General features: G+C 39.7%; 2 protein-coding genes across 2 annotated transcripts in view; one reads left to right on the plus strand and one right to left on the minus strand.

Annotated features, from left to right (window-relative positions):
* LOC113225817 (glucose dehydrogenase [FAD, quinone]-like) overlaps positions 1-4,415 on the plus strand; it is a 74,347-nt gene extending 69,932 nt beyond the window's left edge. The window contains exons 6-8 of the mRNA XM_026458257.1: positions 1,887-2,011; positions 2,098-2,228; positions 2,820-4,415. Coding sequence (XP_026314042.1) covers positions 1,887-2,011; positions 2,098-2,228; positions 2,820-4,415 — 1,852 coding nt within the window. The remainder of the gene's footprint in view (positions 1-1,886; positions 2,012-2,097; positions 2,229-2,819) is intronic.
* A 9,253-nt stretch (positions 4,416-13,668) lies between these two features.
* On the minus strand, positions 13,669-14,799 carry LOC113225818. The gene has a single exon (XM_026458259.1). The coding sequence runs from the start codon at positions 14,797-14,799 to the stop codon at positions 13,669-13,671; it is 1,131 nt and encodes a 376-aa protein (XP_026314044.1).
* Between the last annotated feature and the right edge of the window lie 1,257 nt (positions 14,800-16,056).

Consider the following 16,056-nt stretch of genomic DNA (forward strand, 5'->3'; position numbering starts at 1 on the left):
CAGTTTCAATGTAATGTCCGTAAATTTACTAAAGATCTGGATAAATACGATATTATAACATTTATAGTACTTATATAGGAAATGGACCTATTTTTCCGGATTTAAATCGCGTATATCTATTTTTTCAAATAAACCGACATTTCGGGCCCTTTTCAGTAACAGGAAAACTTGAAGATTCCACGCCAATGTCACAGACGCCGTGTGACCACCAACAGGCGAGCGAAGACATGTCATTTTACCTTACGTAAGAGGTGTTACAGACAAAACCGGAAGAATCCTCAGGCGTGTGTCTATCAAGACCTATTTCAAGCCCCTGAGGAAGATTTCTCAGTTCCTGGGATCCGTGAAATGTAAGATCCCCTTACCGGATGTAGGAGTTCACAAGCTTGACTATGAGTGCGGTCTCTCTTATTTTGGACAAACGAAGCGAAGTAATTGTACTCGCGTCAAGAACGTAATTATAGCTGATGTCAAACACCGTCGCGTCTGCGAGCATGTCATGGATAAACCTACACCACTTACCACATAATCTACACTTTCGATGAAGTTTGACAAACCCCAGGTCCTTGCAAAAGAAGTCCTTCTCTCTCTGCGCAGGATGCTGCAAGAGGCCATTGAAATTAAATAAAAATTCATCAATAATTTCAACAGGGAAGATGGTTTCTTCATACCACCAGTTTGGGATCTAGTATTTCCTCTGATGAAAAATCCCAAACAGACATAAGACTACAGTACTAATTAATATGTTTTGTTTATTCTAATTTCCATTATTAATGAATAATTAATTTAATTTAATAAAAATTCATATTGTTTAAATAAAATAATTTGTAAAATATATTATGTAGTGCAAATTGGAATATTTTTGTAAAATTAACTATAAGGTATTTAATTAATAACTTTTGTAACTATAGTGAAAAAATAGGGCGGTTTGCATTAATATTAAATACAACTGGATGATGACTGTACCACCTCAATCAATCGTGACCATGGGACATGTAAAGGGCCCGAAGCGCTGGTTGATTTGAAAAAACAAATATACGCGATTTAAATCCGGAAAAATAATTTTATTTCCTATGTGTAACAATCGCGAAAACCTATGAAGTCGATATTTATAATACACATACATTCTGGCATTTATTATACGTAAGATTTCACCTACCTACCTTGAGATTAGATATTGAAGATTATTTAGTACCTACTTGTAGTACTTCTAGTAACGCGTAGATGCTACCATTCTGTGCTTTGTTAGATTTTGTTATAAAAAAGAAATAAAAATATTTTTTTGTATTGAGGGTACGCTTACATAGCTACGCCATCTTAGTTAGCTGTTTTTCGGTAACCTGTCACAGACACGAATTTCTTTTTTCGAATTTCATTATTTCGAACACGGTTTCACCTTTTTTCATTGGTACGATGACTTTATTGGTAAATATCTTACTGCAGACGTTTGTCCAAAAAATTTATTAGAATAATCATTAAATAATAATATGGTGTATTCTTTTGGCAGAAGTTTGTTGGGCTAGTTAATTCAATTCAATTCAATTTATTGCTCCATTTCAAGTTTACAAAGGTCTTAAATAACATAATAGGTCCTTATTGTATGATACCCTGTAAGGGCATTGCAGTGAAGGGCATGTTCCATATAGCTTACATTGTTGAATATTCGTCAACAAAATATTTTGTTGACACGGAAGTGAATTTGTTTGCATTTTCAGACATGTTTTAAATGTAAGATCAGTCAATTTTTTTCTCAGCCATTTGAGCAGGGGTCTCATAAGTAAACTTGTTTGATTTCGGGCGTACTAATTACCTAGTTTACATTTGTCCCGTGACCTAAAAAAACCTGCGACTTGTAAATAATGATACAGTAGGTATCTGTTTCGAAGGGCGCTAGTGGTGTGTGTGGCTCTAGCGGGCTTCGCCGGCGGGTACCTGCTGCCGTACCTCGTGGACGACATCAAGAACTTCGCGTCCGCGCTACGTGAACTACCTCTCGGGTATAAAGTCCAAGGTATAAACCAAGCTTTAACTAAATATTCGCCAACTGCAAATTAGAAAAAACGATATGCTAATAGGCGTTCAAATGTGTGCGATCAGATGCCGAGGAGTTCGACTACATCGTAGTAGGCGCTGGCGCAGCGGGTAGCGCAGTAGCCGCGCGACTCGCACTCGCCGGACACAGCACGCTACTCATCGAGGCCGGGGGCGACCCCTCGCCAATCACTAAGGTCAGGTCGTTCTGTTCAATTCTCTCAGCTACTGCTAGTTTGGCTATGTAAGCGTTACTTTTTTGTTTCGATTTATATATTTGAAATTTCATTCAATGTGCTGCTATCTAGCGGTAAATGGCTGAAAGACTACGAACGATCGACGTCACAATACAAAGTAGACAATATTTATTAATGCACTCAATATGTACATCTTTATAAAACATGTAAATGTATATTATTAAGTAATTAAATTAGTTTGCACTTTATACCTTATTTCAGCACATACCATATACCTTTCGTGTGAAAGTTAACAAACACGTTAAATATGTTGTTTGTACTTGAGTCTGAGCTTCATTCGTATTGGGTTTGCTGAAAACCACCGCTACAGGTCGGATTTTCTGTCCGTGGCCAAAAACTGAGCAAGTCTCGTTTGCCCGTGCCGCGACACGCATTTATTATTATTATAATTATTATTATTATTGCGAATTTAATACGTGCATTTGTAAGCAAATTACATTACTGTGTTCATATCTGATGTTGTATTTGTTGTAGTCTAAAGTTTATAATATTGTATTGTAGTTTTAAGCTATTCTTTTTCACAATTTGCAGATACCGATGGCGTCAATGGGTCTACTGGGCTCGAAAGATGACTGGCAGTACCCCACACTTTCAAACGGCGTGTCGTGTTTGGGCTCCGAGGACAAGTACTGCCGTTTCAGTCGAGGGCGCGCTCTCGGCGGCTCTACTTCTATCAACTACATGCTTTACGTGCGTGGTAATCGCGCAGACTACAATGATGCGCCTGATTGGAGCTGGCAACATCTACGTCCATACTTTCTGCGTTACGAGGGGCTTCAAGCGACGTTGCCTCGTTCCAGCGCACCCTACCACAACGCCACTGGTACCATGAAGACGCAGTTTTTTGAGGATCCACAAAACAAGTGGCATAAACGAATCATAAATGGTTTCGAAGAACTGAAATTTCCTTTCAACGTCGATGTGAATGCTGAGTCACAAATCGGCATTTCGCGTCTCATCGGGTACACGTTCGCCGGCGAGCGCATGAGTACCGCTCGCGGATACCTCTCGCGCGACGACGTTAAAAAAGTGCTCAAGGTCGCAAAATTCACGCGGTGCACTGGAGTAATCATCGATGACAACAACGTCGCTAGAGGGGTCACTATCGTTCGCGAGAGCATAGGAACAAATCAATCAATCAATTTGTTCGCGCGAAAGGAGGTGATCCTCAGCGCAGGGGCAATCGGGACGCCGCAGATCCTAATGTTGTCAGGCATCGGTCCTTTTGACCACCTGCAGTCTCTGGGTATACCGGTGCGGGCCGATCTGCCAGTTGGCGACGACCTCAGCGACCATGTGCTGCCACTAATATTCGTAAAGGTAGATCGCAACCTCCTAAAAGCGACGGCGGCATTGACCGCAGCGCCGGTGCAAGTCGCGCAGTATATGACAACTCGCAGTGGGCCCTTCGCCTCCAACGGCCTCACCGACATCTCGATTTTCATGAATACTTTTTGTTACGACAACGGAACTCGTGCGCTTCGCAATGATAGCCCCGAATGTGAAGTGCCCACAATGCAGCTAATCAATGCCTACGTGGAGCGCGGCATACTGGCTTCCGCCAAGGCGATTTTTAAGCGGTCCATCCGCCTTAACGACCAATTAATTCAGCAATTAGCGACGGTGAATGCGCAGAGCGCGATACTCATCATCTCGCCGGTAGTGCTGGATCCAGCGTCGCGCGGCAACGTGCGTCTCGCAAGTGCCGACCCTCTTGCCTATCCCGCTATCTTCCCGAACTTTTTGTCCGACGAGCGTGACGTGGACGAAATGTTACGAGGAATTACGGTCCTCGAGCACCTCATGGAGACGAAAGCGTATGGGCAGCGAGGCGCGCGCCTGCTGCACCTAAAGCTGGACGGATGTCCGCCATATGAGGCGGGAGCCGCGGCGTACTGGCGATGCTATGTGCGCCATTTGACTTTCTCGGTATTCCACTCGACGGGCACGACGGCTCTGGGGCGTGTGCTGGACGCGCGGCTGCGTGTGCGCGGCGTGTCGCGTCTGCGTGTCGCTGACTTGAGCGTTCTCCGCCGGACACCGCGCGGCAACACCGCCGCCGTCGCCATCGCGCTCGGCGAGCGGCTCGCTGATTTCTTGCTACTTGACGATGATAACGGCCATTAGAACCGGAAGGACATTTATGTAAAAATGACGCTAGCGAAATTTTATCACTTATCGCTGGTCACTGGTCACTGGAGCGTTTTGGATGTTTTTTTTTATATTATCAACCCGTTTACAATCGTTGCTGAGGTCTGTCTGTTTACTTTAGAAATTGTTTTATCCACTAGCGCTAGTAATGCTTCGCTATACACAATATTGGAAGTAGGTACAGTCATCGGTAATTAATGCATTGCAGATGCAGACATTTGAAAATATCAAAATTACAGACACGACTTCTTTACGATCTTATTATATGTATCGATATAACCGAGTAAATTGATTATGAAGTATCCATGAAATTAATTAAAAAGTTTATTTTAAATGTATTGTGATTTCCATTTATTCCGGTATAACTATTTTGTTTTAACTACTTTTTTATGCTATAAATTTGATTTTATGACTCTCATTGGCACGATTTATAATACTAATTAATACATTTAATTATTACTTAATATTTAACACCTGCCTCCGTGGCCGAATGGTAACCTTGCTGGTCTGCCACGCAAAGGTCCCAGGTTCGATTCCCGGGCCGGGAGTAAGATTTGTATGGCCACCAATTATTACTCCCATGACTTTGAGTGTAATTTGTGATTGTCTATGTGTGTATCCATGGCACCCGCGATACAGGGTTTTCCTATTGCGGGGCGATGCTTTCCCGACTGAGCTCCATGCTATTACGTGAAAAGATTAATACTTACTTTGTTGATTAAATTGAAATGAGACAAACCTTACAAGGTTTAATCAACAAAATAAAAGATACATTGCAAATAATAGAAATTAGATATTATGTCTTTCTGTCAAGTAACTAAGAAGGTCGCATCAGTAAAGTTACATTAAGGGGAATAAGTTAATGCCAGAGACAAAGATACAAACTCCCAATTTCCTGATTAAATTCTAATTGTGATAAGCGAAAGTGATTTAAATAACCGCATATTCTCGTGGCAACTTATACAATAAGTACTTAAACGTAATTAAAGGAGGAGTGTTTGTATTACCAGTGAATCAGTGTAACGGCGTCACTGTACTAATGAACCAGAAGGTATGTAAGTATGTCAGTGTGTTCACTGGTTTAACTTATAAGCAACCCATTTACGAGTGATGATGTACAGACAACAGCAAATGCGATCCAGTGCAACGCAGCAGTATACACACGTCAATGTGTATGGAGATGTGGTGTTAACCTTTCTAGGTCGCTCTGTACTAGGCACTACTCATCCCAGACTTGATATTTTCTTATACATCAAACTACCATCTCGGAAATCACGCCCTTCTTTCTGTTTGTTCTATAACACACACACTTTAACTGAACGCCGCGCAAATTTCAATAGTTAGTGGTGGTAACCACGTTACGGAGGGATCGAGACAACCAGCAGCTCGCCGCCGAGTCGGACGGATCTCCAAACAGTACAATCAGTGCGAAGTTTTGTAGGTGAAAATTTTAAAAAAGACTTTAAATTGTCACCAAATTCTCTATCATTAAGTATAATAAATTTGTGAAGGTCACGAGGACGCCTATCGTCGGTGTTTCGCGGAGCCTGCACGAAACCCCGCCGCACCGCCGCCGTCTCGCTTCAATGTTGCCGGAAAAACCGGCCTTCAATAAGCTAAACTTGTCACAGTCTGACAAACAACGTTTCTCCACAGGCAAATACACTGTCTACGAACTCGTAGTACTTCAGAAACTTTCTCGCTATTTACGAGTGAAAATTGGTTGTAGTATGTGTATTATGTTCTATCGTTTAATTTAATAATTTAAATTAAATTACTCCAATTCTAATGAACTCTCTACCTTCTCGACATAAATGATGGCATAGATAAATAACTAAGTAATGGTACTCGACAAGGTAGCAAACTAATGTTGTTTATAAATAAATATATATAATAATGCCCGTGGTATTTGAAGGAATTTATATGGAATATTCCGCCATCAACGGATAACTTCACCCTACACCATGACGCGCAGCGACACTGGTTTAGATAAACGAGGAACAGATGATTTAAAAGACATTACGATGATTGATTAACGAATGTCGTCCCGGCGATTAATACAAAATATTGTTCTTATTTTCAATAGTTAAGTATTTCAAAAGTACGTCTTACTAATGTTTCGAATAAAAATGCGGAGGATTTCTTCGACGCAAAAGTTCCTTGACAAGTTTATTCTGTGCCTGCGCATCTGTTTCAGTGCAAGTGAATATTGCCGACGTTCCCACACAATAGGGTGAATATCTCACGCGTAAATTTTACGAGTCCAGGCTGAGAAACCAGGTGTAAAGTGAAGAAATATTAATGATTTATTTTTTATAGTTTAATGAGACGTAAAATGAGTTTAGGGCAAGAATTTCGGAAAATTCATTGTACAATAATAATTAATAAAAAATATTAATGTCCCGATTTTCAATTTTGCTCGTGTGTCCACTTTACGTTTCATTGTATAAAATAGTCGCTCTCGTAAAATGTGTACGCTTTTAAGAAAAACAATTCCATGTATGTTATTCACTATTAGAAGCACTAACTAAAATCATTGAAAGTATTGCAGTTACCAGTACGTGGAAGACTGGGTACTTGGTCAAACTTTGTCCACGCGAAAATTGTAGTTTTGGTGGCAAATATTCAACTGGTTGCAACTGGTAAGTAGTTTAGCTAAAAACCATTACGCTCTTGCCCCGCGCAAGCCTCAGTCGTGTATTAGGACCTGGCAGCGAAAAACATAGGCACTGTGTGCCATTTCCCGCGAAAAAAGTAATTATATGCCCTTTGTGGCACGTGGGACAAAAAATATCCAGCTTTCCTGGCTCCATTTGGGCTCAATTTTTGTTTTATCCTAAGGTCGTATTCTGAAACCAAATTAAGAAACTAATTTTGTCATTATTTTATCACAATTTGGTCGTCTCGGTTTGATATTTAAGCCTTTACTTTTTGAGATGTAGAGACTTTGTGAGAGTAATTTATTTTTTGAGATTTCATCTTACGTGGCTCAAATTTGGTGGTTTTGGTGGCGTTTGTGTTACCACCTTAACTTAAAAACGCCACCACATTTTAAATTGTTGTGATATTTTTGAATATAACGTTCACTTTCGAAAATTGTTTTTAAGCATTGTGGTTTATTTGTCCCAATAAACTTGAGAAAGATAGTGTTATTCATAATTTTTCAGATAACCGAAAATTACTTAATTGCTTTTTGATCTATTTGTACCTTAGCGATCTTTTAAATTTGTATTTTACTTAAATTAACAGTGATATCATTGATTAAATGACTTTGTTGAGAACGTCAAACAGGAAAATTTAGTTCATTGTTGTTTTCATAGGCAGTTGAATAACTACGACACTACGCTATCTCTAGGAATGTTTTCTGAAGATGAATTGTAGAAACTCAAATGTTTACCATAAGGACATGCGCTGGGTTTATCGAGACATTGATGTTTGATGCAAAATAAGGCACAGAATGCTAATTTAGAGTTGTTACTTTTTCCAAATAACCTGAAGAAATAACACTTGGTAGAATTATAACTAACTGGTGGAGTAATTTCACAAAAAATAATTGAATATAATAGTGCTGAAACATCTTGACATTCATTAAAATTTATTTACAACCAGAAGAAAATTCATGTTACCAGGAAAAGGCTAGTCTTTTTCTACAATTTCGTAATTTTTTACAGGTTTAATTTTAATATTATCAATGGCAGGTTTCAATGCCAGATAAACGAATCAATATCAGTAATGTTGTTCCCAAATGACACTTTGATCTGCAGTTCTATTTAATAATCCTTCAACTCCTGGGCACCCTTGCCATGGCCACACTCGCAATAATCGCGGGTGCCCCGGATGGAGTTGGAGGATTTTTAACGACAACTACAGACCAATCAGTGTCGTTTGGGAATGACATTACTGACATTGATTCGATCATCTCGCGTTAAAAGCGACCGGTAATAATATTCAAATTAAACGTGTACATTACGAAATTGTTCAAAAAGACTGGCTCATTCTTTAGTATATGAAGCCTTTTCTTAGAAACATTAATTTTCTTCAGGTTATTTGAAGAAAAAGTAATAACTCTAAATTCGTACTCAGTGCCTTATCAACACCATCATCTGATGATGATGAGATGATGGTGTTTCAGTCCAACTACTCAAAGCAGGAGGAAATCCTGTGGTGAAAGTACTTGTGAAACTTTTCAACAAAGTTCTTCATGAAGCTCGAACACCAGAGCAATGGAAGAATGCCATCGTCGCCATCATCCACAAAAAAGGCGACATTGCCAAACTTAGCAATTATCGGCCGACTAGCTTGCTCTCTCAGATTTAGAAACTATTTACAAAGATTTTGACCATCTGGTTTACCAGTGAACTTGACGAAGCGCAGCCTATTGAGCAGGCTGGCTTTCGGAGCGGCTTCTCAACCATAGACCATATCCACACGGTTAATCAGCTGATGGGGAAATGTCTCGAATTTAACCGGCCCCTTGTCATGGCCTTCGTCGATTATGAAAAGGCCTTTGACAGTATCAAACATTGGGCCGTATTCCACGCTCTTCATCGCTGCCACATCGATTCGCGCTACGTGGATGTGCCTCGGGAGCTCTACCGTTCAGCCACTCTGCAGGTACGAGTTCACGACTTAACCAATCCCGTTCCAATCCGGCGAGGACTTGAGGATGTCGTAAGACCCTTAAATGGGATAACCGCCACATTAACATCAATGGTGTAACACCATTTGTCTCACCTAAGGTTCGCGGACGATCTCGTGCTATTTGCAAGTTTCGACGATCTCCAAAGGATACTGGAACAACTATAATGATGCTTCTTTGAGAGTAGGCCTAACCGCTCACGCGATGCGCTTCTCCTACCGCAAAATGGCGGCTATTTGGTTTCGCAAATTAGAAAAGCATTCAGTTTAAATACAAGTTTTTATAAATAAAAATTTTATTATTCTGCAGTGCTAAATAAATACCCTCCGTACTACCAACAAAAACATCTCAAATAAAATGCAGTAATACACCGCAAATCCTGCACTTAAAAAGCACTAATGAAATTTTTGGTGTACTTGGATAAATATGATAATATTCCGTTTCAGTGGTTCTAACGTTTACCATGAAATTATTCCTTAAAGTATAATTTATAAACATTTATATTCAGGGTAAACTTAAAACACGCTACTTACGGTATGTTTTCAATAAATAAATTCCGAAATCACCAGACCAAACAATACACTCACGATTGTCGTGACGTATTTTTGGAGTTGTTTATTTTTTTAAATGACAGACCCAGGCATTAAAAACTTTATGGTTTGCTAGAGTAGTTACCGAAATAGCAATTAATATTAGTTCTTTTACCTGTTATAACTTCGATATCCGATATATCCGTATAAAATCATCACCGGAACCTCTAGGTGTGGTATGCGTCTATGGCTGCGTGTATCGCGTCAGCGGCTAAGGATGAATGTGTCCAAGACGAAGATTATGGCGAATCTCTCCAGTCCGTCAATTACCCCTGTCACGGTGGGAAATGAGAGGCTGGAGATCTGTACGTCTGTCTCGGATATGTTCTGTTCTTTGGCAAAGAGCATCAGCCTAAAGAGATCTCAAAAAGAATCCAGCTGGGATGGGCTGCGTTTAGCAAGTTAGGTGACAATCTTAAATCAGGTAAGGTTCCACAGTGTCTGAAGACCCGCTCGTTCAATCAATGTGTTCTGCCCACCATGACGTATGGTGACGAGACGTGGACGCTCAGGACAACTGTATACAGATTGAGAGTTGCACAAAGGGCCATGGAGCGCGCTATGCTCGGCATCAGCCTTGTAGACCGAGTTCCGAACGTTGAGATCCGACAATGGACGAAAGTCCAGGATGCTGGAACTCGGATCATGGAACTCAAATGGGGATGGGCGGGACACCTAGCTAGGTAAGGTGATGACAGGTGGAGCAAGACATTTATTTATTTATTTATTTATTTATTTATTTATTTATTTATTTATTTATTCAGGATATTCCACATAGCAATACACTATACATTAAATTTGAACATATTCGCTTAAAACTAAGTGCTTCTATAGTTAAGGAACATCACAGCATGCATACAAAAAAATAAATTGTTGTTTTTTGAAACTGTCGAGCATATAGTTAATCCTTCTACCTATGATATGATATACAGTAATTGATTTAAAGTTACAAATAAAATTAAATTTCAAAATTAAAATTAGAATTAAAAATACAAATTCAAAAATATAAATACAAATTTACAATAAAAAATTAATCGAAACATCATTTATGTATTTAAAATATCACACAACCTTCTCTTGTAATTGTTTAACCCAAGACCAATGTCCAAATCATGTAATTTGGAAAGCGAGTTATACGTCCTGCAGAGCCTCGGCAAAAGAGCGAAATGACCGAGGTTCGTTTTTGAACCTACTACGGCAAAAAAGTTATAAGCGCTTTTCCTGGGTAACCTGCAAGGCGTATTGAATTGGAGCATATTCAATAACTCAGGGCAGTCTAATGAACCGTTAACAATTTTGTGCAGGAAGATTAAATCAAGTCTCTTTCTACGGTTGATCAGAGAAGTCAACTTGTAATGCTCGAGTCTTTGTGAGTACCCTGGAAGTCTCTCCGCTTCTAAATCGCCAAATGCCAAGTGATATAAAAAGCGCTTTTGAACACTTTCCAAACGTTTAATATACACCTCGTAATGTGGAGTCCAAATGACACTGTTAAATTCCAGTCCAGGTAATACTAATGCTTGAAAGAGTTTTATTTTCGATGAAGACTTCTTGAACTCCTTAGCATTGCGCAGTACGAAACCCATCATCCTAAAACCCTTATTTACAGTTTTTTTGATATGTGAGTCAAACCGCAAATTACTATCTACTAAAACCCCCAAGTCCCGAATCTCGTCCACCGTCTCTAAATCTTGTCCAGCCATATTGTATTTATGTAAGTTATCGAACTTGTTGCGTGAAAAGCGTATGTGATGACATTTAGCTACATTTAATATCATTTTATTGGATGTACACCAATTACACAAATTATTGATATCTTCTTGTAGTAGTTACAAATCCCTGGCACACTTAATTGGTTTTAATATTTTTAAGTCATCAGCGAAAAGATATACACTCGAGTTTTTAAAACAATTAATCACGTCATTAATAAATATGTTGAAAAATAGGGGACCCAAGTGAGATCCTTGGGGAACCCCAGACAGAGCTACAAGAGAATTTGAACTAAAACCGTTTACTACTACCTTAGAAGGCCGATAAGATAAGTACGACTTAACCCATTTAAGCAATGACCCATCAATGCCTGAAAGCGACAATTTGTTTAAAAGGATTTGATGATCTACTTTGTCGAACGCTTTACTGAAATCAGTATATATGGCGTCCACCGGGATTCGCTCGTCTACTAATTTAGATACACTTGATATGAACAACGCTAAGTTTGTAGAAGTTGATCTAGATTTAACGAAACCATGCTGATGCGCAGTAATAAAATGCTTCAGGTGCCAGACTAGATGCCTAGTGACTAATTTCTCCAGAACCTTACCAAATATCGCAAGAACGGAGACCGGTCGATAATTTGAAACAATATGACGGGCTCCTGATTTATATAATGGGATTATTAAGGCCTCTTTCCATAGGTCAGGAAAAACTCCGTCATCAAGCGATCTATTAAAAATTTGTTGCAAAGGAGAAGATAGAACTTCAGCACATGACTTAATAAAAATAGGCGGAATCCCATCACTACCAGCCCCCTTCCCAGCATCCAAGGATATCAAAACATTATGCACTTCTTGGCTTGAAAACGACAACCTACAGAGAGTAGAAGTGGATGAGGAGCCTGGAGGCAATAACAACGGCGAGTATTGTCCATGGGTGTTGTATACCTTACCAAAGTTTTCGGCAAATAATTCGCAAATAGCTGGACCACCTGAAGCCATTTTCCCATCGAATTCCATTTCTTGTGGATAAGTACTCTGACCACCCCTTTTATTTTTGATAAAAGACCAGAAAACTCTAGGGTTACTACTTATAGCATCTTCTATTTTATTTATGTAAGAATTGTAACATGTGCAGCTCAGCCGAGTGCACCTTCTCCTGAGCAGTGTAAATGACAAAACGTCCATGGGATTGTTGAATTTCCGCACTCTGGAATGGTATTTATGTTTTTCCTTAAGTAATCGGATCAAATCGCGAGAAAACCAAACGGGATATTTATTATTGTTACTCTTCTTTAAAGGGATGCATTCAGAAATCACAACTCGTAGATGATTGTAAAAAGATTGTACCATGTCATTTACGGATAAACATTTACTAAATATTACATCCCAATCCACGGATCCCAATTCAGAAATAACTCTATTGTAGTCAGCCCTAAAAAAGTTCGGTCTAGCAAGAGTATTTACTCTCAGCCTAGGTTCACTAGCAACGTTAAGGCAGAAAGATAAAGGAGGATGATGGGCGTCAATCCTAGATAAAGCGTTGTCGTTATCCACTGCGCAAACAGTCCCGACAAACCCAGTGTTGGTAAGCACCAAATCCAAAGTTCGAGACTTATAATTTTGAACAGAATTGAATTGGTGAAGTTCATTACACGTAACAAAATCCAGAAACGCTGAATGCATCTCACTGCTAATACCAACGGGAATTGTGTGATTCTTACTGTCATGTTTTACCCACGATATGCCTGTCAAGTTAAAGTCGCCAACCATTAAGATATTATTTTCACCGTTTAAAGTATGTTGTGCTGCTGACATATGCTCTTTTAGTGTTTGTAATTGAAGAGGAGAAGGAAGGTAAACAGCACATATATATAGTTTGGCAGTCTTATTTTTACTAGTTTTGATGTCAACACTAATCCATAAGTCCTCAATTGAACTTTCAAATAAGGTTAATCTCAATGCGTTAAGGTGTTTTGATACCGCAATTAAAACGCCTCCACCGTCTGCCCTATTATGAAACCGCGACGATTCACGGTCTCTTCTAAATACTGTGTAGCGGTTATCAAAAAGTTCTGAGTCATGCACACCGCTATTAAGCCAAGTCTCCGCAAGGACCACAACGTCATAGGTCTCAGAAGATATCTTTTTAAAAAAATCAATGGTCTTAGATTTCAAACCGCGAACATTCTGATAGTAAACACGTATGGGATTGAATTTTACATTAAAAAATTTAAAAGATACATGCGCGCTTCTAGAGAAACGAAAAAAAAAAACAAATATTTAAATCACTTCAGAGACTTAAGTATATCTATATTGTTGATGGAAATACATTCTGATGATTCGGTTTTCCTCATAAAAATCCTGCCGTTGCGAACCCATACGAATCTGTATCCTATTTCTTTGGCTTTAATTCTAGCTGCCGCGTGAAGTGATTTGTTATGCACAGACAAATGTTCAGATACGTAGATGGGTTGTGGCTTTTTCGCTGCAATGCCGAGAAAAGCACTGTTCAATCTTTCATTTGGATTTTTCCTATTGTAATTGATGGTCGCAGCCAAGAGGGAGTCCCGAATACGAACAGTGGTGAATTTGACAACAATCGAGCGGGGTCTGTTACTCTGGTTGTCTATTTTGGCCACTCTAGTAGCATGGAGAATATCAGTGTCAGCTATTTTACAGCCAACGACTGTTCCAAGTTGCAGCACAGGGCTGACAACATTCTCAGACCTATGCTCAGGCACACACTGAATTTCTATATTGTTGGATCTCGATTGCTGATCAATTGTGTTCAAGCGTTTCATGACGTCCCCCAAAGTGCTCCTTAACTCGACATTTTCCTTTTCTAACTTCTTTATTCTCGCCGACTTATCCTCCATAGATTTCTTTGTCTCTTCATAAAAATCGTTGAAAAAAGATAACGATTGCTGAAAGTTATTCATCATATCATTCATCTTCTGGAACTGTTCTGCGATCATTCTCTTAAATTCCTGGAAATCTCCTCTGGTAAAAACAGTATTGTCTCCGTCTCTTAGAGAAGAACGGAGTTGTTTAGCTTGTTGTGGTTCATTTGAATCAACATCAGGTTTCTTGCGCTGAGTGACGTTGTCGGTAGGAGAGTTGGGAGACCCGGTAGCAACCACGCGCGATGAAGGAGGCGAACCATATCCATCGTTATGGCATCGCAGAGGTGTGCTGGAGTTATCGCCCTTCGGGGCATTGCACAAGCACGCTGGGCATGTCCAAATTGCCCGACGCTCTTTGCCCGCTGCTGTTGAGGAGCTGTAAAAGCTGGTGAAGCGCTTATCACTCACACCTGCGCAGGCCAAGTCGTAAACGCTGTGGCACTTGCTGCATTTTAAATAGTCTTTACCTTTAACTACCGTGAGGCAACCCGCGCAGGACATCTTCGATGACATGTTAGCCTGACAGGCTATGTGTGGGCTAGTACCACCGTATGGCAGAAAAAGCGACACCACAGCGACACCTGTCGCAATAAATTGGCTTTTCGTGGTAGCGATCGCAGAGTAGCTTATAGCGATGGACGGGGTCGCACCACTGTGTCGCAAATTAAAATCGATACCAGTGTCACAGGGAACGCGCAAACGGTGGTATCAGTTCAGTCTTACATCAATCTATGTATATATCAATTATAGTCACTAAGTTTGCGGGTTCCGCACTTCAGTTAAAACCTGACTGTTGGCAAAATTATATAAATTATTTTATGTTAATCACCACTCGACAAGCCTTATTATTATTTTATTATCACTTTTATTACACAAAGAGTCCTTAGAAATGTCAAATAAAAATTTAAAAATAAAAATTTAAAAAAAAGTAATAAATAAAAACTTCGAAGTCAACAAGTGTCATCAGAATCGAACTCACGTCTCCTGCGTGACAGTCCAACGTGTTACGACTGTGCTATCGAGTTCTTAATTCACACGGCGAAATTTATGTTCACTACAAAAGGAAATGATAGTGATGACACATATCTATTGTTCACAGTCTATTGTTCAATGAGTCTTTTGTTCACTAATGACATCAAAGTCCAAGTTTTTTTAAAATTATAACGAAATTTTTGAATTTGGTTTTGAATTAAACGCTACTACACTGTACTTATTTAGTAATCGAATGTCACAACGTATTGAGCTCTGTTTACTCTAGCTTTTGCTGTATTTCACTATGAAAACTATTAACTTTTTACCACTAAAATAAATTAAAATGCACTGTAGAAAGATTAGCATGTCTGCTCGCTTTCGTGATCACTGACGTACCTCGACTTCGACTGATTGGTGGCCGAAGATGGGCAAAAGATGCGTCAGGCGCCTTGTTGCAAGGTGGGTCGACGACATAGTACGCGTCGCGTGGCGTCAACGGATGCGGCTAGCACGGGACCGTGATGGATGGCACAAACTTTGGGAGGCCTATACCCAGCAGTGGGTGAAATCAGGCTGTGAATGATGATGATGCCTTATCAAGCCTCAATGTCCAGACAAACCTACCGTATGTCCTCATGGTAAACATTTGGGTTTCTACAATTTATCTTTAGGAAACATTCGTAGAGATGGCGTTGTGTATCATAGTTCTTCAACTGCCAATTAAAGCAACAATGAACTCAATCCCTAAAATCCAGGGAAGTACTGCCACCTTACCTATTTCTGCCGCCAAGTAGTAAT

This window comes from Hyposmocoma kahamanoa, unplaced genomic scaffold (genome assembly GCF_003589595.1).
Source record: "Hyposmocoma kahamanoa isolate Upper Pololo Valley unplaced genomic scaffold, ASM358959v1 175, whole genome shotgun sequence".
Taxonomy (NCBI): Eukaryota; Metazoa; Arthropoda; class Insecta; order Lepidoptera; family Cosmopterigidae; genus Hyposmocoma; species Hyposmocoma kahamanoa.